At 39.3% G+C, this 23,169-nt stretch overlaps 1 protein-coding gene across 1 annotated transcript in view; it reads right to left on the bottom strand.

The window, feature by feature from the left end:
* TSPEAR (thrombospondin type laminin G domain and EAR repeats) overlaps nucleotides 1–22,694 on the bottom strand; it is a 76,288-nt gene extending 53,594 nt beyond the window's left edge. Inside the window, exon 1 of the mRNA XM_072121275.1 lies at nucleotides 22,106–22,694. Coding sequence (XP_071977376.1) covers nucleotides 22,106–22,199 — 94 coding nt within the window. The 5' untranslated portion in view covers nucleotides 22,200–22,694. The remainder of the gene's footprint in view (nucleotides 1–22,105) is intronic.
* Between the last annotated feature and the right edge of the window lie 475 nt (nucleotides 22,695–23,169).

The raw sequence follows: 23,169 nt of genomic DNA on the forward strand, positions 1-23,169 counted from the left end.
CAACTCCTTTAATAATAATTACCTGGGATTTTACAAATCTGATAAAACATTAGGAAGCCTTCCGACATACACATGTGCACTGACACACATTTAAAGATATTAGCGGGCAGATGCTGAGGTATTCTCACAGTAACATAGCACAGATAAAAGTGAATCACAGCACTTATTATGTTAGCTGTCCATCATGAGTGACAAATGAAAGGCGTCTTCAGCTGATCAAATAAACCACATTCAGGCAAAGATCTGACAGCTGCAAACCGGCCAAACAAAAACAAGTAGTTGTGCTGGAGACAGCGGTTCCCCAGCCGTAGCCAGCTGCGCAGAGACCAGGCATCAGACACAGGCTCGTGCTACACCTGATGGAGCCGCCTTATCAGCTCCGAGCAGCGGCGCACCATGAAGTCATACAATACAAGATACTGACTTTCATCTAAATAATATTTGGAAGTCGTGCATACTGATGGCTTGTAGTCCTACATACAAACACAATGCTGGTTATTTATAAAGTATGTGGCAAGGTAGGTGCCCGTGCTGCAATCGCTTCAGTTTGTGAATACGGTGGCTTTACATAGATAGCACCTTGGTCTGCATCTGCAATTTTATTTTCTCATAACAGGACAAGACAGAAGATATTTTGGGTAATTATTGAAGCTTATGTGGTAATGAGACCGAAAAAGAAAAAAGTTTCCGAAAATAAAATCTCATAGCGAATTAAAATATAACAGGTGACAAATTAAGTTGTGATAACCACTGATATTCAGCCTTAACATATAACTAATAAATACCCCTTCCAAAAGAGTAAGAAGGATACCTGTTTCTTCAGCTCTGATGCCCTGACCAGGGGTTACAAAAGAATCATCTGGGAAAATAAAACATAGATGGTATAGGTACCTGCAAATAAATCCATGATAATGCAGCAACAAATATCTTATGTACATAAGACCAAAGGCTTATTCAGTCTATGTCACATGTGGCTGATATCTGTACAGATAAGACATTTGTAGTGGACTTTAATATGGGTGTTTTAGGTAGCAGCCCATGGTCCAATGCTTCAAGGGGCCCATGCCCACCCAAACTGCCACAAAAGCTTGATACTGCCCATTAGACATAATAAAGATAGGGACTTCCAGCCATAAAACACACATGTATACAAAAGACCATTGAGGACCTTTAAAGGTCCTCCAAAGGTCCTCAAACTGCAGATCTGAAACTGGACAGCAGTGGCCTCCCTTCACAAATAACATGTCCCAGCAGCAGCCACCCTTCATTAATAAAATGTCCAGCAGGGGCTTCCCTTCACTAATACCATGTCCAACAGCAGCCATCACCCCAGCGCAGAGTTTGCCAGCCAGGACTCCAGGCCTCTTGCAGTCCCAGACAGACCAGGACCGTAAAAGGAAGCTACAATGATAATTCAAACTTCTTCTCCTTATTTCTACTGTATTGGTGTCCTCAGGTGCCTATATAATTTAAACATGTGACAGAGCAGGGAGTAATAAGTTACTGCTTAAATTGTTGCAATGGCATCTAAAAGGTTTGCCAACACTGGTCTAGGGGGTTCTAAACCTTCAGTCATGTGCCAATTCATTAAGCCCTTGCACCACAAACTTACATTCCACTGAAAAATATAGCACCATGCTAGCCCCACCCTGCGCCAAAATTAATAAATGCCCCTCATAGAGTCTAAAATTCATGATAACAGAATCCATGATTCCATCAGCAATCCTTGATGACAACTTACAAGCCTTCTTCCAGAAATTTCTGTATGCTACATTCTACCTTTACTCTCTATTGTATCCACCAAAGTGAAGGTCTGTTCCAATTTCTTGTGACATTTCAAGTTAGAGTAGGGCAGGTTTGCCATTTAACCACATACAGGAAAGTATTGATCTTTCTTGGAAAATCAATATCATACTGTTTTTCAGAGTTCTATTGTAGAAGTTATGTCAGGAATACCTGGTATTGTACCCTTTTAGCGGTATCAATAAAACTAATCTGCACTAAAACAACTCAATTCCAATATTCTAGAAAAAAATTATTAAATAGAAGAGGCGTCACATCTGCAAAGGCTTTAATGTTACATGTTGAGGGATGTCCATACATAGCAGATTTCCTGCTGTCATTTTTATTTGTCTTTGCTTGTGTTTTCAGAAGTTATCTACAGGCGGTCCTCTACTTAAGAACACTCGACTTACAGACGACCCATAGTTACAAACGGACCTCTGGATATTGGTAATTTATTGTACTTTAGTCCTAGGCTACAATAAACAGCTGTAACAGTTATCAGTGGTGTCTGTAATGAAGCTTTAGTGTTAATATTGATTCTTATGACAACCCAACATTTTTAAAACCCAATTGTCACTGAGGCCAAAAAAGTTCTGGCTGGGATTACAATGATAAAATAAACAGTTTCGACTTACATACAAATTCAATTTAAGAACAAACCTACAGACCCTATCTTGTATGTAACCCGGGGACTGCCTGTATGGCAATTTAGAATTATGAATTGATATGTTATATGTCAGTCTGGAGTGAGATGCACCTCATTTATTAGGAGACACTTTTATCTCTTGTCCACTCTGCATCATAACCTTAAAGGGGTTGGCCTCTTTAGCACATGTATTTTTGTAATGTGTGTGTAAGTGTAGGGGGCAGGATATCAGGTTCAGAAAATAGCTGCAGATAGAGGGTCCTGTGATCTCTAACTGTCCATTAGTAATCGCCCTGCCAGGACCTTGATCTTATATTCATGAATATGATCATAAGGACCTGGTAGGGCGATTGTTCATGGATATGTAGAGATCACACGATCCTCTGCGGCCATTTTCTGAACAGGAATGCCTGGCTGATGAGGTAAAAGACAAGAGGCTTCACTTTACATATCAAGTAAGCAGAGCTGAACTATTAATAGATGTATATAAAGGAATCTTCAAATATTAGAAATAATAATTTGTTTATCACAGCACTATTCCATCTGTACCTGGGGGTGTGTGCCATCCGGGCCTGGCGATTTATCTATTTTAGTGGGGATGAGGCACTGCTGTACCTCTTTCTGGGTTAAGCAGCTGACATTTAATGGAGGATTTACATTATTCCTGATTATGGGTTTTGCTGGGTAAAGACAGTTGAGAAGGTTACATTCAATATATTGACCCTTCCCTAATCTCCCTCCACCATGACCCACAGGTTATTACTCAGGGGGCCCATACTTTCCAATTTTAGTTTTTTACTATTTATATATTTGTAAAATAATATGGGATTATTAATTTGGGAGTCAATGGGTTCTTGAAAATAAAAATGGACAACACTCTCTCCAGGAGTTCTCCAATTACCGCAGCGTGGACAAAGTGAGGTCCAGGCCCTTACGTTTAATGTTGTTATTGCGGACTATTGACAAAGACATCATTATTACTGTCCTTTATCTCATTAGCGGGTTCTGTTGTCACAATGACAAGTAAGTAAAATCGGGGGATTCAATTATTAGTGATCTGCCAAACTGCCTTGTTAAATGTACAAATTCTAGACTTAAAGGAGCTAAAATGGGGTTATTTATGAAAAAAACGCTTAATAGTAAGAAATAAGGTACAATTCGTAAGAAAATCTCACTGCCTATACCCAATTTCCAGTTTTTGAGTAAAAGTATGTTCAACTGCAAACATCTGTAAGGGTTATTGTTACGTTCGGTATTTATGACATATCTACAGGACCCCTGGGACTCAAACCTATATCTGGAACTGGGATCCACAGACCCTCTTTCGGCAATATGGTGTTCTTGTAAAGCTGAATGTAGAGTTTGCCTTGCTTGTGTAGCCACTCTCCATTCAAGTCTTTGAGAGAATGAAAATAGCCAAGTCTAACGTTGAGATATTTTCATCACTCCCATAGACACGAATGGAGAGAAGCTACACATGGGTGGCAAACTCTCCATTCGGCCAGGCGGTGGGAAAGAAGGTCAGTAGTTCCCTGTTCTTGAGATATGGGTCCCATCTCTGAGATCCTGTGGATATGTCATAAATATTCAATTTATTGTGAATTTAAGTAATGGGAATATCCTTGTAAGGTCATCTCTGACCTTTATAATATGTCTTTTTATACCTTGTTATACTGAGTGCCTTGTATGTATGTTGTGGTAAAGTGGTCTTCCAATAAATGCATGTACATGCTCAGCTACCTACCTGCTGCTTTGTTCCTGCCCCATTGGCCTGCACTTCCTAGCCTAGTAATGACTGCCACTCATCATGGCTGCAGCCAATCATTGACTTCAATGGGGATTATCTACACAAAATCTGCTCTGGTAGTAGGTACTGAGATAAAAGAAGGATACCTTTGCTGTTAGAGAGGTTATACTACAAAAGTTGGGATTCACAGGTGTCCATGTGTAACGGGAGAGGCAAATCATAACCAGGCTAAGTTTGTATAACCTCGGATTACAAGAGGAAAAAGAGATCACAAGCAAGTACAATCAGGGACAACATCAGCCAGGGGTACTTGGATTTAATTGATGTTTAGACTGTGGAGAAGACAACATATGATGGTATCATGTGGGCTCCATAAAGTAATATTATTTGAGCGGTGTATAGCAGCCATAAGGGGACTCTTTGCAGTGGTTTTAATAATTTGTTCCATTTAGTTATGCTTTTTGGTCAGTGTATAATGATAGCTTCAGCATCAATATCATGTACGTGAGGTGGTCTGCTTGCCCTGCATCTCTCATGAATTTGAAAACACAAGTAACAGAGCGTGACTTAACTCTTTACAGACCTGGATAGTATCTCATTTCATAGACTTATCAAGCTGTATACAGTTCTTTTTTATCTGTGCAATGACTTTCAGATTGATTGAGCAGCACAAATTTAAAGGAAATCTACCTCCAGGATGAAGGATTGTTAACCAAGCACACTTACATGCTGGTTTGTCCCCGTTTGGCAAGACCTGCTTTTCTTTTAGCTTCTCATGCCCTGTTTTATTTGCATAATTTTTAAGGGATAGCGTTTCATGTATGGATATTAAACTAATTGAAGAGATGTGAATTTGAATTGTTACTAAATTGAATATTTTATGGAAATGATCTTTGCCCATTTATTACAAAATACACAATGAACAAGAAGCAATCATTATGGGGCAGACTGGCAGGGTCCAGGCTTGGCTGGATTCAGGGGTCCAGGCATGGCAGGCTTGTCTGGATACAGGAGTCCAGGCATGAAAGGCTAGGCTGGATACAGGGGTCCAGGCATGGCAGGCTTGGCTGGATATGGGTGTTCAGGCATGGCAGGCTTGGCTGGATACAGGGGTCCAGGCATGGCAGGCTTGGCTGGATATGGGGGTCCAGGCATGGCAGGCTTGGCTGGATATGGGGGTCCAGGCATGGCAGGCTTGGCTGGATATGGGGGTCCAGGCATGGCAGGCTTGGCTGGATATGGGGGTCCAGGCATGGCAGGCTTGGCTGGATATGGGGGTCCAGGCATGGCAGGCTTGGCTGGATACAGGGGTCCAGGCATGGCAGGCTTGGCTGGATATGGGGGTCCAGGCATGGCAGGCTTGGCTGGATATGGGGGTCCAGGCATGGCAGGCTTGGCTGGATATGGGGGTCCAGGCATGGCAGGCTTGGCTGGATACAGAAGTCCAGGCATGGCGGGCTAAGCCGGATACAGGGGTCCAGGCACGGCAGGCTTGGCTGGATACAGGGGTCCTGGCATGGCAGGCTTGGCTGGATACAGGGGTCCAGGCACAGAAGGCTCAGCTGGATACAGGGGTCCAAGCAAGGCGAGCTTGACAAGAGACATGAGAGGTGGCAGACAAACTTCCCCAATACTGGTTCACAGCCAGACCTCTGATCCATGTACCAGTCAGTCAGTATAATCCACCCTGAGGCACCTGAGACCTGGCACTGCCATCTATTACAATACAAGCAATTTGGGTGTTAAAACTAAAGTCAGCTGTGTCTATTTATTAGCTGAGGTTAAAGTAGACAACCATTGTGATATACCTTTAACTTTGGCTTGTAAAATAATTATATAGTGAAATATTAGTGCTTTTTCTGATACTGCCAAAGCCTGCTTAAATATTTTTCGTTGACCCACTTTCAATTTCCCAACTAAGTCACAGTAAAAAGATAAAAATAGCAAGTATCATTCTAAAGAGACTTCTTTAATATCAGGACCATGTAGCTTCATTTTAACCGTTTGATGAATTTCACTTAGTACATAAAGTCCTGAAACTTTGCTTGGTCTCGGCTTATGTCACCTTGATATACCAGGATGCATCTTCCTTGATCACACCATAGTTTGAAGTTTTGAAGTGTTTATTTTTCAATGTTTTATTACAGATTTTTTTCCTTTTCTCCATTTTTTTCCTGTCTCATTTTGCCAGGTTCCCCCAGGGGTCTTTTTCAGTTCTATTTCTGGAGGCGGCTGGTAGAGTTTTTCTAGACATCAAGAGAAAATACCTCTTAAAAGCAGAATTCTATGAAATGACTGATCTTCCACGAGGCTGGCATGGAAATATCTACTTTTTCTCAGAGGGTTCATGAGGGCTTCATGGAACATCTGAGAAATTTCTTTAGCTTTTGCCTTCAGAGCCCTAATGCAGCTAAGAGAATTGAAGTGTCGTTTGGTTATGATTCTTTCCTTCTGACAAAGCTTCCTCTCCGTACTTCACTTTTGTGTATGAATGCAAACACTGCACAAATTATCATATTTTTCAAGAAATGGTTGTCACAAGTGTGTTTTTTGCCAAATTAATGATCTATATACTTATTAAAAATCTGGTGCATGCTATATAACATTACAGCAATCCCTCCACCAAGAAATTTTTAAAGGTATAATATGACCCATGATCCCATTTCCGCATCTGAATGGAGCATAGGTCTTGCTTGCATAATACCACTGCATTAACTGTCTTTGGGACTGTCACTCATGGTTCTCATGGTTGTGGAGGGTCCTAGTGGCCAGACCCCCATGTATCAGTATAAATCATCTTCGAACCCTACCATCACTAAAACAAGGGTCTTGGTTTCCAATCAAAGCTGATGAAACCAAAATTGAACTTTTTGGCCACAGTGCCAAACAATATGTTTGACATAAAAGCAACTCATCCCCCTGAACACACCATCTCCACTGTCACACATGGTGGTGGCAGCATGATGGTTTGGGCTTTTCTTCAGCAGGGAAAGGGAGGATGGAGGGAGCCAAATACAGGACCATTCTGGAAGAAAACCTGTTGGAGTCCCAATGATTGCAAACATAAAGCAGAATCTACAATGGAAGGTTCACAAATAAACGTATCGAGGTGGCCAATCACAGTCCAGACCTGAATCCAATCGAGAATCTGTAGAAAAATTGCTGTTCAAAAATATACTCTATCTAACCTCAATGAGCACGAAATGTTTTCCAAGGAAGAATGGGCAAGAATTTCAGTCTCTTGAAGTGCAAAACTGTTAGAGAACTGATACCCCAAGTGACTTGTAATCGCAGTAAAAGGTGGCGCTACAAAGTATTAACTTAACCCCTTAATGACCTGGCCCTTTTTTAATTTTTGTGTTTCTATTTTTCAGTCGCCACCTTTAAAATTCTATAACTTTTTTATTTTTCCATGAAAAGAGCTGTAGGAAGGCTTGCTTTCTGCATAACAAATTGCACTTCATAGTGACGGTATTTAATATTCCATGCCATATTCTAGGAAGCAGGAAAAAAAAATTCCATATGCAGTAAAATTGGTGAAATAATGCATTTGATCCATTTTCTTGTGTACTTGTATTTTACAGCTTTCACTGTGCACCCCAAATGACATGTCTCCTTTATTCTTTGGGTCAGTGCAATCACGGGGATAACAAATTTATATACCGTATATATTTTAGTACAAGCTGAGTTTTTCAGCACAAAAAATGTGCTGAAAAATCTCACCTCAGCTTGTACTTGAGTCACGAAAAGAAACAAACAGTGTACTCACCTTCCGACGCCCCCCTGGCAGGTCCTCTTCTATACAACGATACTCCAGCATCAGCTCCATGTCCCCGCGTCGTAAGGATCGTAATGTCAGCTGATCGCTGACATACAATTATGTGCACTGGAATCAGCACACACTATGTTGTCAGCGAGCGGCTAACGTCATAGTGCCTGCGTCAGACGGCACGGGGACACGGAGCCAATGCCGGAGCATCGCTGTATACAAGAGGACCTGCCAGGGGGGGCATCGGAAGTTGAGTACACTTTGTTTTTTTCCTACAGGTATTATATTGGGGGCAGGGGCTGCCGGCTATACACTGGGGGCTGGCAGACTATATACTACAGGGGGTGGCCAGGGGCGTAACTAGGAGAGGCAGGGCCCCATAGCAGACTTTGGAATGGGCCCCCCTCACTTCCCGCTTAAAAATATACATATTACACTAACATATACACACACATTTATATACCTTTAAAGATAAACATACATTTCTTCACTCATTCACACACATTTATACACTGACACACATACGCACACATATAGAGCATATATACACATACAAAGCCATATACAGACGTACAGCATATATACACATATACAGTATATACAGATCCCAGATACAAACACATCACATATATGCTATATACATATTATGCTGTACAATGTGCATATATAATGGTGCAAATCCTTAGTCGGATGATGGGACCCCCTGACACTGCAGACCCCATAGCGGCTGCTATGGCTGCTACTACTGTAGTTACTTCCTGTGGGTGACAGTCTGTAAACTACAGGGGCTGGCAGGTTATAAACTACAGGGACTGCAGTCTATATACTACAGGGGGCTGGCAGGCTATATACTACAGGGGCTGGATGGCTATAAACTACAGGGGCTGCAGGCTATATACTACAGGGGGCTGGCAGGCTATACACTACAGGGGGCTTGCTGGCTATATACTACAGGGGCTGGCTGGCAATATACTACAGGAGGCTGCATGTCTATATACAACATGGCTATTTCCCGTTACGGGGTTGAACGCTGGGAATAACCGATATATATCTATATATATATATATATATATATAGATATATATATATATACATATATATTAGGTATTTTCACATCCCAAAATGTCCAATTTAACATGTTTATAATTTTTACTGTTTATTTATATTTATATCAGTTCCAGGGTGATTAGAATTTTTTGTTTTTTAATACATTAATTTTTGTACCTTTTTATTATTTTTTTTCTTACTAATTTTGAGATTTTTTACATTATTGTTTTTGTACTTTAACCCTAGGTTGTCTGATCCTACCATATAGTGCCATACAACAGGATTATGTATAAGGATTTTACATGCCCCACTTTTCAGTTTATTATAATTGCATTTTGCTGGCAGTTAGACTTGCTTTAAAATACCATCCATTTTTTATAGGCAATGAAGCTAACTATGTATGGGTTGTAGTCCTGCCCTACTCACAATTTTTCAATGACTTCTCAATGATATTACATAACACAAATGTAGGCTGAGTCTCTCTATAGTGGACAGGGTATGCTCAGAGATAAACATTCAAAGGATTCTTAATGAGAAATTTCCTGCACAGCGGTAACTTGAAAAGAAAACCTGTTAAAAGGCACATTATCAGATTTACCAAAAATGGTTACTATCTTCCATGTGCCCTTACAATGTCTGGCTGTGACATGCTTGGAAGTGTCTTCAACTGTGATCTTGGAATGACTTTGACACTATTTCAATCATAAACACTTGTAAGAAAACACAGATTAACAGAAATTCATAGAATAATACCGTCCTTATCTTTTTGGCATAGTATCAGTTAAGCAGGGCACTTATGTCTTTAGGCCGCATAACTTGGGGACATTTAAGCAGCTGTGTGTGAAGTATTACAAAGCAGCAGCATGTACAAAGCAGCTCATTTACAACTTCTGAGACTGACAAATCTCCTTCTCTGATGTCATGCTAAGGAACGATTCTTGTGGTCTTGCGGCCTTGAGTAATACAACATATTTAAGGAACGTTCCTAGTTATTCCATAAAAGGAAAAGCTTGGAGTTTTGTGCAATAGGTACGTTCTTGTATACAACAGTTCTCTAATCTCAGGAGAATTGACACATTAGAATATCCATACACCTCACATACAGTGCGGGGCAATTATCAATTTGGGCACGGGATGGTGCAGGAAGCTTGCTATAATGGATTAACGATTTGGCGCACGAATCAAACTGTTCAGAACTGTTGCCACATTCATGAAGGTGAAATAGAACTCCTTAGGCCAGTTTTTAGCTGCTCTTATTGTGCACCAAAAACTGCGGCACAAAACCTGTCGGAAAAATAGAATTGCAGAAAAGTGTTGAATTCACAAGCGGCGGCACAATTATGCGCCCAAAAAGATAACAAGTCGTGAGTGTCAAAAAAGCACCAAATTTGTGCCACCGACACTTCATAAATAAGGTGCAAAATTCTGCCACTTTTCAATGTGAAAGTTGATAATAAATGCCTCCCACTTTATCCAGACTTTTCATTGAATTGTCTGGAATATACTCATAATAGACCAAAGTAGACTTCATAACCTTATAAAGAGAATGCATCACTTGTGATAATCACTGGAGCATAGGCTAGATGGGATATTGGGAATTATTTAAAAAAAATGATATTCTGAATATTGTCAGAAAGGATAAAATATGGAGCCAGTGACACAGAAGACTGAAAGCCTTGGTTATAATCATAAACCCTTAGATCCCATTAAATCTCTATGTGTCCTATTAAAATGCTAAAGGTTCTCAGATTTAAGTGTCTTTCCTTCTATTTAAACAAAAAAAAAAGACTGAAATCCTTTCACAAAGCAGGATGAATTGGGGCATAACTATTCACAGCAGTATTGTGGTTGGCTGCTTCATAAACACTGTGAGAGGAATAATTATTTTACACTGAAGTAGTTATTGCTTTATTGGCAGACACTGTAATAGGTGACATAATGCTGACACTAAAGTTCGGCCGGCAGACAGGAAGTCCTTGCATCATAGTTTTGCATGATGCAGGGACTCCTATCCTATGCAATGCTTACAATTCCTGGGATCAGACCAACATAAGGGTATGTTTGCAACCAGCCTAAAATCCACTACAAAACAAGGAGGAGTAGACTCCCCATTATGCCACCTAAAGAGGGGCTGTACATCAGAGAGACCCCAAGGCAAAAAATTCCTTGGTGCCATAGAAATGGAAAATCTCCCATGGAAGACTGCATGAGGAGATATAGGCACACACCAGCTGCAGCTGCCCCTTCCCTGGGACTCACCACATGCTGCTGGCACAGAGCCAGGTAATGTGAATAAAATAAATAAAGTACTGAAATGATTCAGAATGCACAGTATTTTCATAATTATGAACCAACCTTCAGGATAGGTCATTGGTATATTATTGGAAGGGTCTGACATTCAGAGCTAGAAGCAGAAGGCTCAGTCCACTGTATAGTGGCCATGCCAGGAAACTACAACTAAGCTCCTATGGAAGTGAATGGCACAGGCACTATACCATCTAGTTATGGCTCTGTCCCCTGCATAAGTTCCAGTAACAGACAAAACCTTTAAACTTTTAACCTTTTAAAAGTTGGGGATCGTTATTCATATTGAGCTTAATTTAGTGCAAGATGTTTTGGTTTTCTGAGGGATTGGCTCAGCTACAGACCAGGTCTGGCTCACATATAGATCAGGCGGTTATATAGACTGAAGATTGATGGGAAGCATAATGTAGTAGTTAATCTACAGCTTGCTATGTAATATTTTCTTGTGTTTTAATTTCAATCTTGGTTATCATGTGGCTTCATTATCCTGGACCAACCAATGACTTATTAATGTTGCCCAGACTGCTGCACATATTGCTAGACAGTTGGTCATTGCTTTATGTAGATATAATATGCCGCCTGACTGGGTCTGCTCTTCGTCTCTTCATGGCAGACAATCAGCTCTTATTTGCAGATAGTGGTTTTTAGTGCTTTATGAGAAAGGTTGAAGGACATCAGGGCCCCTTAGTTGCCAGGTTGCACACTTTGTGAGTGACACTTGATAGACATCTTTTCGTACGGCACAACTGCTCCAACATGCGCAGCGCCAGCACAGATGTTTCCTTTGTAACTGCATCTAGTCTATTTCTAGGCTGCAATCCAGAGACTGGAGACTATAAATGTAAACCTTTAATGATGCTTTGCGCGTCCATCTTTTCTATCATGCTCACTTGACGTCCCGAAAACATCACAACATCCTGGTAGGCAATAACTCAAATGTAGAGAGGAAGCACTAGAGGACGTCAGTGAACGTGGACTGAAATATCTGACAAATTCCAAATTAAAGGTGATGCTACACTTTAGATTGACATCAACCAAACATTAACTCTTTGTGTGGAGACTCCCCTTGGAAAGATGGATTGTTACATGCCTAATATTTTTACTTTTAGAAGATATGAGTCTGGTGGTGGCTTCTTCTCCTTTACCCATCCAAAAACTTAAAGGAAATCTACCATCAAAATCAACCTACTCTTATTGTTCTCATGTTTGTTATCCGTGGCCTCCTTCCTTCTAAAATTAACTTTTAAAATCATGCTGAACCAGAAGTGTGAGACAGTGTAACAGCCTGTGAATTTGCAGTGGGGCTCTGGTAACACCCCCAACCCTTCTAGCTCAATAGCATAATTTTAAAAGTTAATTTTAAAGAAGGGAGGCCATAGATAACAAATATAAGAAGATTATCACAGTCACGGTGCCCAGATCTATGAGTAAGTGTTTATCATGCTAAATTTGATGGTGGAAAATTTCTGTAAATAAATCTAGCACCCATCTGTATGATGGGGTCAGCATGAACAGCTGTTAGCTGATGGCTTCAGTGGCCGCAGTGCTTACATGCCATTTATTCTGACTTAATGAGACCACTTCATGGGCTTCTTCAAAAATCTAAAAGTCCCTTTAAGGGAAGAGATAAAAAAACACAACTGAATATCTAGAATATGTACAATTTGCACATTTCACTACAGTTATGTGCAATTATATGCACAATTTAAGAATATGAAGGAAAGCAGCAGTAGAAAAAAAATTGTTAAAGGGGTTGTTTGGGCTTTAATTTGTGGCATGTGGAGCAGCCAGAAGCTGGAGCAGATCCACTTTCATATAGAGACTGGCGGAGAAGGTGGGCACAGTGCTGGACCACTATGCCAGAGAGGGGTAAACATAATTTATTTCTTGTTTTCACAGCCCCCATGCCACTCTTTAAAAAAAATAAGGACGTGACAACCCCTTTAAAGTCTCATTTACTTGCTAAAGGAGTATTACTGCCTGACAAGCACTTTAAGAATCAGAAATATTCACAGCTTTCACCTCTTTGAAGTACTGGATTCTTGCATTACTGTTGTGTATTTGGCTCCCTACACAATGCTCTTTGGACGTGGCTGCATCCCTGACTACAATACTGTTTGGCTGTATAATAGTTTTGTGCCTATTACAGAACAACACCATCTGGTGAGTCTTTTTACTCTACCTTTTTGCTATTTTGCAATGTTCTCTACTTATTAACCATCCGAGTGCCTTCTCTCTAATTCTCTTATGCCACTTGTGGACATAAAATATGTAATGCTAGCAGATGGATATCATGGATTGTAAACACAAGAAACATTTATTTAACTTGCGGAGGTCCCAGACCTTCTGTTACTGAACTGTACTAGCAGAAAAAACTAGGATAGGGGAAATGTCCAAGGATGTGCCCCTGGTGCTGGTAAAGAGGAACTTATTTCCAGTTTGTATTTTTAGAGTGTTATTAAATATAATACATGTCAAAGAGTATGTAAATCATATCATCCAAATTAGTGATCATACTTCTATAAAAATGCAGAAAGTAAATATTTCAGCTTGTACTGACACTCATACAATCTAAAAATAAAAAGTAGAAGAGACTAAATTGTACCCTATGTAGAAACATGACATATTACATGACATTTAACATGACTATAATGTCACAATGAATATTCTTGGTGAGGAGGGCATCAAGTTCACAGGAAAAGCCTTAGAGCTAAGGTGTATAGGTCGGTATTATAGGAAGACAAGAATAAACCAGGCCCTGGAGGATATTTTTTTCCAATCACATTATAAGTTTTTCAAATGACGTCTAAAACATAATATCATATTAAAAAAAGGAACAAAAAACACCCACGCAGAATATCAATCATAGAACAAAATCCTTAGAGAGTCTTTCACAACTTTTTTGGGGGGGAAGGGGGAGGTAAAATGTGCTAAAATATCAAAATATTAAAAGTGGCCAAAATTTATGTTCTTGAATACTGGGTGGCAGCAAAAATAAAATAATTTTTTATGCTTTTTTTTTGTAAACGTAAAATTATAGCAATTTCCTGGTGGTTTTACCGTTTTCCCACACAAACAAAAAAATGCCTACCTTTGCGGTATTTTTTTAAATAAGTTCCTGATTAAACAATGAATATGTAAAAGTATGCTATGCTATTTTATACATTTTTATGACACTTTTCACATGAAAAAGTAATGTATATAAGAAAGACTTTGACTCTACTCCTATATCCATCCGTCTATGGCTGAAAACACTGCGCACCTGCACACACAGTAATTTAGTATTCTTAAAAACCTATAAAAACACTCAAACACCTGCAGTTTTCTGAAATTGTTACAGTTTTTATGTCTTTCTTTTGTGATACTTTTGATGTTGTTTTTGAACCGAAGCCAAAAATGGATATAAAAGCGAGAAGATTCCGGCTTTCAATTATATTTTTTTCTTCAATATAATTGGATCTGAATTTGGCTCCAAAATTGCCACAAAATATAAAGTATAAAAAAAATAATCCTCAGAGAGACTATTCACATCTACATAAGCGTATAGATGATTATATTCTCATATAGAGACTATTGGGATTATTTCAATTGATGCCATATGAGAAATGGATTCATACTAAATTTATGAAAAAAAAATTTGAATGTCATTAATCTTAATATATTTGGACAAATGATCTGTTTTTAAGGAACAGAAAGGATGTTGAAGTCAAGCAGTAAACAGACAACATAAAAATCTGGATTCACTAATTCATCCTCGTACCAGGGTGCTTTTTAATTTTTCCAAATACAGTTAAAAGTTTGGATTTTTGGAATTATCATGCTCTATTAAGAACATATCATTAGCGCAATGCATCCAACACTGCAGGGTGGGGATAATACCTTGTGGCATTTTAGGAAAAGGAGACGTGCATGCCTCATACCTCACAGAGGGTGACCTCTATTTATCACTACAGGACGCCCCTAGTATAGAGTAGAAGGCTGTCAGCAGGTAGCATCACACTGATAATACAATACTCAGCACTTAGGAATAACAATGCAATTCCAACAGGGAGCTGCACAATCATATGAATATATTGTACTTTACTTCAGAGCACGTTTGGCAAGTTGGAGGCTTCCAACTACAGTAAATCATTAACAATTGATGACAGCTTAACACTGATCTCTAAGAAATCCAATAAAGTCATGAAGCCATGTAAATGTTCTTAAAGCAATAGCTTTAGTAAACCTATGAAAATAAAAGAGGGATTTGTTCTGTCACCAAATTTTACAATACAAACTGCATTCGATTTCTACATCTTACAGACATGATGAGGCTGGTAGAGCGGCTGCATAGTTTTCTTCTCACCGAAAAGTCAATAATTACATTGTTGTAGCAGAAGGAAAACTAATATAAAAATAATAATACAGTCATTCTGATAGGGGTGACCAGGTCTTAGAGATCTAGTGACTTATGTATGTTGTATGAATTGACATATCTGGTAGCATTTGATGACTGCTTGTATCAGACATAGATTTTAATTCCTAGCACAAAGACAGCAAAGAGGTGGCAAATTCAATTTATAAAGAGTTGTTTCAATGCAAAACAAGCCCAATATCATTAAGGGACTGGAAATTTCAGAAATTGAAACTGTGTAGAAAGTGCACCTAGGTTACCCTATTCATCCACTGGATAGGTGATAAGTGTAAAATAAGTTTGTATCTGATTGCCAAAGCTGGGCTTAATGTCCCCTGTCTCACTCGGTATTAAGACTTTGTCCTGGAGGAGTTGAACATAGTGGAAGTTCAGTATTTATCCTGCCACTTCATAAAAAGTATATGGCACTGGCAAAGATAGGAAACACCTGTACTGCGCTGTCTGCACACATCCCATGGAGATTGAAAAAGCCAAATTTAGCATGCTCCTTAGCCACACAATTCAACTTGTCCAAACTCAGGCTTTTGGCCTTTGGGGAACAGGGAAGTTGGGACCCCAGTTTCTACACTGTAATAGATTAAGATGGTGCATAGAAGTAGTGGTAGTACTACATGTGTGCCAAATATAAATTATTTTCCACGTACACCGATAATAAATGAGACAGAAGTTCCAGATAGTAATCGTTTACCCTAGAAATGGGGTCAGTAAGCTATAATAAATTCCCCTCAATATTCCTGGCTTACCTGTATATGTAAAATGTCAGGATCAGGTTGAAGCTTATTAGTACAGTATTGGGCAGCTAAAGGGACATTAAATGTATCCTTAGGTGCTCAGAACTAATGTACATTTACTAATGTAATGGAAAAGGAGAAATAAACGGATTTATCCGAGATGTGTACAGATCAGCAGGAAGCCATTATCCAAATTTCATTAGGTATTTCTTGTTATATTAGGATTAGATCATGTTAACACACACAAGTGATAATTTACAAACCCCCTACATTAGATTTATATGACCATATACTATTACCCACGCTAAATTCACATTGCATTTTTCCCTCCTTCAAAAAGAAACATCATGATTTCCCAACGTATCCTTACAAAGGAGGGGTACAACATACATACTATATGCACTATATGCTCATATAGCAGGGTATGCCATCAAATTTGGCTTCTCCCCCGTCTGAAAATGGTAGTAGCCAGTGACTCGCTGCTACCCACATTCAGAGTTTCTCTGAAATGATGTAACTGTAACTTATATAGGCAGTTATATCACTAGGGTAACAACCAAAGAATGCTCTCAATGGAGGCTGGGGATAGATGCCATACAGTTGCATCCGTCTCCCATAGGCTATGTTGTTTTGAAGTAGGAAACAGGATGAAAAAAACACATGTAAATGCAATGTATATTGGGCAGATGGAGGTTAAAAGGATGCCTCCATCTGCCAGTATCAGTCTATGGATACTTTTAGCAATTACATCGACAGCTTTCATAAAAAGCTTTCATAAAAAGTATGTAAAAGTGTGGTGGAAATAGATTGGAGCTTGGTAGGAAGGGGTAAGGCATTGGTTCTATAACTGGGGGGGGGGGGGGTTATGGTAGACTGCCTTTCCCTTTTAGAATTTAACAGGTCAATTAATAAAGCCAATCAGCATTCCCAGCAAGAAATGCTATATTGTAACTGTAATTTATAAGTCTATTTGTCCATATCATATTATTTGTAACCTGGATATAAGCCGGCTATACTGCACTAGTCACCAGCACTGTACTTGAGTTATGAAGCGCTTCAGTCTTCCCACACAACAGGTTAATGTATACCCAAGTCTGGGAATTGTCACTATACTTTTCATTGCATGCATTCTGCTAAATAATAATAATCTTTATTTATGTAGTCCCATCATATTCCATATCGCTTCACAAATCATATGAGACATATACAAATATAATATTACATTACCGAGTACAAATAGTCATATGGAACAATAGGAGTGAGGGCCCTGCTCACAATAGCTTACAGTCTATGAGGATGAGGGGGGACACAAGAGCTTACAGTCTATGAGGATGGGTGGGGGGACACAAGAGCTTGCAGTCTATGAGGATGAGGGGGGACACAAGAGCTTACAGTCTATGAGAATGTAGGGGTCACACAAGAGCTTACAGTCTATGAGGATGAGGGGGTGACATAAGATATATAAGAGCTTGTATAATGTATAATTCTTTATAAGGGAAGAGTGTAAAATAATTAATAAATAAAAATGCTGCTGCTTGAAACAGACATCAGCCGCCATCTTATATACAAGGTCCAAGGTGAAAGTGACCACAGAGAAGCCTGGAGCTTGGTATGTATCTATATATGTTTTCCGGATAACAGACATTGTAAGGACACAGATTGGGTTAGTAAAGAGAGAGTTGACATTTCATGCAGTTAGCGAGTGTGATAGGCTTGTCTAAAGAGATGGGTTTTAAGTAGACGTTTGAAGCTTTGGAGGGCGGGTATTAGTCTGAGAGTCCAGGGAAGGTAATTCCAGAGAACTGGTGCTGCTTGGGAGAAGTCCTGGAGATCTGCATGAGAGGTTTGAATTAAGGTAGAGATTAATCTCATATCACTGGCAAATCAAAGAGCACGGATTGGGCAATAGACTGGGATGAGAGAGGAGAGGTAGAGAGGTGCAGCATTATGCAGAGCTTTGGTGGTTATTATTTTTAAAATGAAGGAGACTGGAGGCATCTGTGTAGCGTTTGGTCTGAGATAAAAGCCTGGCTGCTGCATTAAAAATAGATTGTAGAGGAGAAAGTTTAGTAAGTGGAAGACCGATAAGCAGGGAGTTACAGTAGTCTAGTTGAGAGTGAATCGGAACAAGAAGCATTTTAGAGGTTTCAATTATCAGAAATGGGCGGATTCTGGAGATGTTTATGAAATACATGCGGAAAGAGCGAGCAAGTGATTGAAAAATACTACTTCCTTGATGCTTTCAACCCTTTTATAGCAAAGGTCTGCAATGGAAATTTGCAGCATAAATTGACATTACATATTATGTATATAGGATTTTTTAAAATCTCATTGGTTGTGCTGCACTTCTCATTTTGCCATCAGCCTAAGGCTAAATTTTCCCACTGGCGTATGCTTGCGTGGCCATATCCTCCTCTCCATAACAATGCAACCGGTCGTACGTATGGTGATGCTTCATCTTTTTTCCATGCACTGTACAGTGCCACGCGTGAGTGCGCACTGTGCCACCGGGTGCCATAGCCGGCTATAGGCACGGTTAGGTTTATTACAATTATTTTTGCAGGTTTTTTCTTCCATTTTTAGCCCAGGCCACACACTGCAATCACCAAAATTTCACCTTATGTGTGTGCCTGACCTTGTTACACAACCCCTTTAGGTTACATAGGAAGATGAAGGAATAGGAAGAAAAATGTCAGCACATTGTAACAATATGCATAATATCTGTTTCATTTACCAAAATACATATCGCCTGCAGTGATTCTTCATCTTGAAATCTCTATGATGTGGGAAATAGACAGTCACACCCTTCTGAATTTATAGTTCGATTTCACATTACTTTATTAATCCAGAATTTAATGACACATTTTTGTTGCTAAAACTGCTTGATTTATTTTCAGAAATAGTAAGGTTGTTTGTACTTGTTTCATAATATCTACAGCAGTGCAGTGGGTATTACTAATACCTATCGTGAAATGTATTTTGTAACACAAAAACCCAAATGTGAGAATGACACCATATGGATTGTATCTGAATTTCATTATATAAATAACTTGATGTGTTATTCCAACTGGCATGCAGAATATTGAATAGTTATTGTCTATTAGAAATAAATAGAAACTGCAGGAGAGATTTCACAGAAATTATTCATCAATAAGTCCATTGTAACTTATTGACAGCGAGTAAGTCCCATGCAAACCACCATAAGAGTAGCCTTAGTGACATGTATCTATTTGGGTGAGCCAGGGCAGGTTTGCTAATAATGTCACAGTGGCTGATGCTGTATGGTAAATCACATAATTAGAATAACTTTATATCTCTATTATTTGGGTTCGTTTACGCCAGAAAATTCTAAATTTGCTGTATTTTGTTGCAACCAACAACATACCAATTTTTACACACCTTGCCACAAAACCATGACAGTTTTATGCCAAACATGTCTAAAAAGGACCCAAAACATTTCATAAATGAGAGTGTATGACATACAAAGAATATTTCCCCCTGTGGGTACAAGCTCTACCAAAGTTGTTTTCTCCCCAACAATGAATTGATCATGAGTGTCTTGTGCACATGCCCCCAAAACCCCTCTATACAAGATGTTCAAGGAAAGGCTATCTTTCATATTCATGAGCTCATGTTTATAGATTGTAAGCTCCTACAAACAGGGACCACATTCATACTGATTCAACTGATGTTGTTGTGCTGTAATATCTTATATTGTTTGTATGTACCCATTAATCTGAAAACATCTGCAAAATATGATGGCACCATATACATTTATTATTATCATTATTAAGAGTTACCATCCAATGTTAACGGACAAGTTTCTTGTTATTATTAAGGTTAAAGGTAGCCGAGGCCCAAGCCTTCTAGGGGACCCATGGCCACCCAAACCACCTATACTCAGAAATCCTCATACATCTCAATACAAATGTACACAAGAGCCGTTTCAGGACCTTTGTAGATGCTCTAAAGGTCCTGAACCCGCAGCTTGAAAGCAGGCACAAGAAGAAGAAGCTTCATTCTAGTACCATGTGTAGGAAGTGAATTCCAGACTTGAGGGGCTGCAATATTCATACAGCCCAGGGCCCATGGCAGACCTAATCTGACCCCAAAGGTTATAAATCATTGAAAGGAGGAAACAAGCACCACCCATCATCGAAATTGTGCTATATGTGGTATCTCTGTGTTATTCATTGGATGGACTAAGTCGTGGTCCTCGGCCTTGCAACTGAGTCCGAATTTCGGCATGTGCTGCTTAATTTTTTGTTATTTAGCTTTCTTTCTCTCATTGAGTGAGTCTGCCCACTGAACTGCAAGCCTCAGAATAAGAGGGAGTTTAAATGGTCACTTACTTTCCTTACTAACTTATCTTAAATTAATAGTACAAGCAAATAAAGAAATCTAACCAGATACAACTTTTTATCCTCTTTCTCTGTTTAACTAGCTTCTCCACATCCCCATGTAAACGGACATTCACGCAAATAGTTTGCTGAATTTCATGTTGGTCTCTCAAGATAGATGTGTCCAAAGAGGTCCATGGAAAGTTGTGGGATTAGGTACAAAGTACATAAACAAGAAAACCCCCTTTCACTGATGAAGGATTCTAGAGCTAATAATGGGTTTCTCTTTCACCCCATGTGCTTTCTTACATAAATACTGCTCAGTGCTTTTCTATAATGTCTCCTTTGACTGCATTTAGACACACAACAAGAGGACAATTTAGAAGCTAATTCAAGGAATTCTTCAATACGTGACCTGTAAGTAATACTTAGGAAAGCAGTAAGGAACTTTGTTCCATGCAAAAATACAATAGTGCAACCTTTGTATTATAATTGCTAGAAATTACAAAGTTTACCAAATTAAAATACTCTTCGAAAAACCACAAAAATGACAACAAATCTAGCTGGATCTCAAATAAGACCTTTCAGAGAGACACAGTTCAGCAGCATTTCCGCTCATTCTGTCTGTGCTGAATGTAAAATGATAAACTTTCCATGATCCTTTTGCTAGTTCTCATAATTATCATATATTGTATTTCCCAGGCAGATGTGCAGTAGACCGATTCACATGTGTGAAGACTATTATTATCCCTCAACTTTAAGGGGAAAGTATCAAGTGCCTAAGTTTTGCTCACATTGCAACGAATAGCAATTCTCTGACAAGTTTGGCTCTGACTTTTCTGTGGAATTACCCAGAATGAGCTGTCACTGAATTCCCTATAATAAGGCAATGAAAAGGAGCTGTCTAAGGACTGAAGGTCCTCCGGGTAAATAGGTCTCATGAAGTTAGAGAGTAGTTACAAAAGTTAACTAAGTGCCAAATGTTAGATACACGGTTAAGAATACTGTTTGAATATGCGCTTATTAATATTTTAAGGCTTAGCTATTACATGCTAAAGATTTTTCTATGGTCGAGGTGTCGTCCTTAAAACAATCTGCGTAGAGCCCATTTTATCAAGTTGATATTCCTGACTTTTATTAATATAACGCTGCTTTTAGCACCCTAGTGGTGTTAGAATGTCTCCACTTAGCAAGCACAAGTAGCGCGCAGTTGTCAAAATGTAACATTAAAAATCATAGCAATCACATTGTTTAAAGGTGATGTAAATGGTAAAAAGGTCAAATATGTATCACGTTGAAAAAATAGAATCTGAAGTCCTTACCTGTGCATGGTGTCCATGATTTCAGACCGATGGTTAGGCTTATCTGAGTACCACCAAAGACAACCCAAAGACAGGCCAGCAGCAAGGCAGACATCAGTGGAGTTTCTCAAACTTGGGGTCCATGTAGAATTTTCACAAATTTCTGTCACTGACTAAGCCAACACTCTAGTTCGGGGCTAGCACCCAAGTCTTCATGGCCCATCAAATTTGGTGCATTTGATGGTTAAATGGACTTCATCATCATTTGACAGTTCTACTGTTCTTTTATAGAATGACATACAATCTTGACATTGTGCTAGATTAAAGCTGCAGGATTATGCCTTAGAACAGAGAATCATCCCTGCATTCACCTCCTTTTTCTGTGGTCTAGAGCTGACAAACTAATGTGCAGCGTAGGTGTTACAGAGACAGCTGTTTGATCAGGATACAACAGGTGAGCTTCTCCGCGTCTGAGGGATGAGCAGGTGAGTTTCCAGGCACAAGCCAAACATCCAGACATTTAAATGAGTTCCCAGTCATTTTCTCCTCTCTAGGATCTTTTCATCTTTTGCCCAGCCCTCTCCAGGTGAAGGAATTTCCCACTGTAAATGACTCTGCCCTTACAAAGAATATATTACCAACAAAGGCGGAGCAAGAGAGAAGCAGTGCACCTGAGTGTGTGCTCACTGTAAGTGTCTCAGGTGGAATGTACATGTTTCATGGCCAGCATTATACAGCACTGCCAAGGGATATCACATAGGAGCAGGCGAGATGTGAGGACTCCTTTAAGGGAACATGAAATGTGCAGATGATGTTTAAACATAAAAATAATAAAATAAACCTATTTAGGCTTTGAGTGTGATCAACACATAAATACACCGCGAACCTAAACCTAATTTAATCTAATCCTCATTTAGAGTTGCATTTCTATGTGCATAGTCTCCCACTTCTTATTTTTCTTCTTATTGCTCACCATACAGTGATTTAGGTGATTATTAGGGGAAGAAGAAATTTTTGATATTAGAGCTACAAATATCACAAAAGTGTGGATTTTTCTAGAAGTGGCACACCACCCCAGTTATACT

This window comes from Engystomops pustulosus, chromosome 8, assembly GCF_040894005.1.
Source record: "Engystomops pustulosus chromosome 8, aEngPut4.maternal, whole genome shotgun sequence".
Lineage (NCBI taxonomy): Eukaryota > Metazoa > Chordata > Amphibia > Anura > Leptodactylidae > Engystomops > Engystomops pustulosus.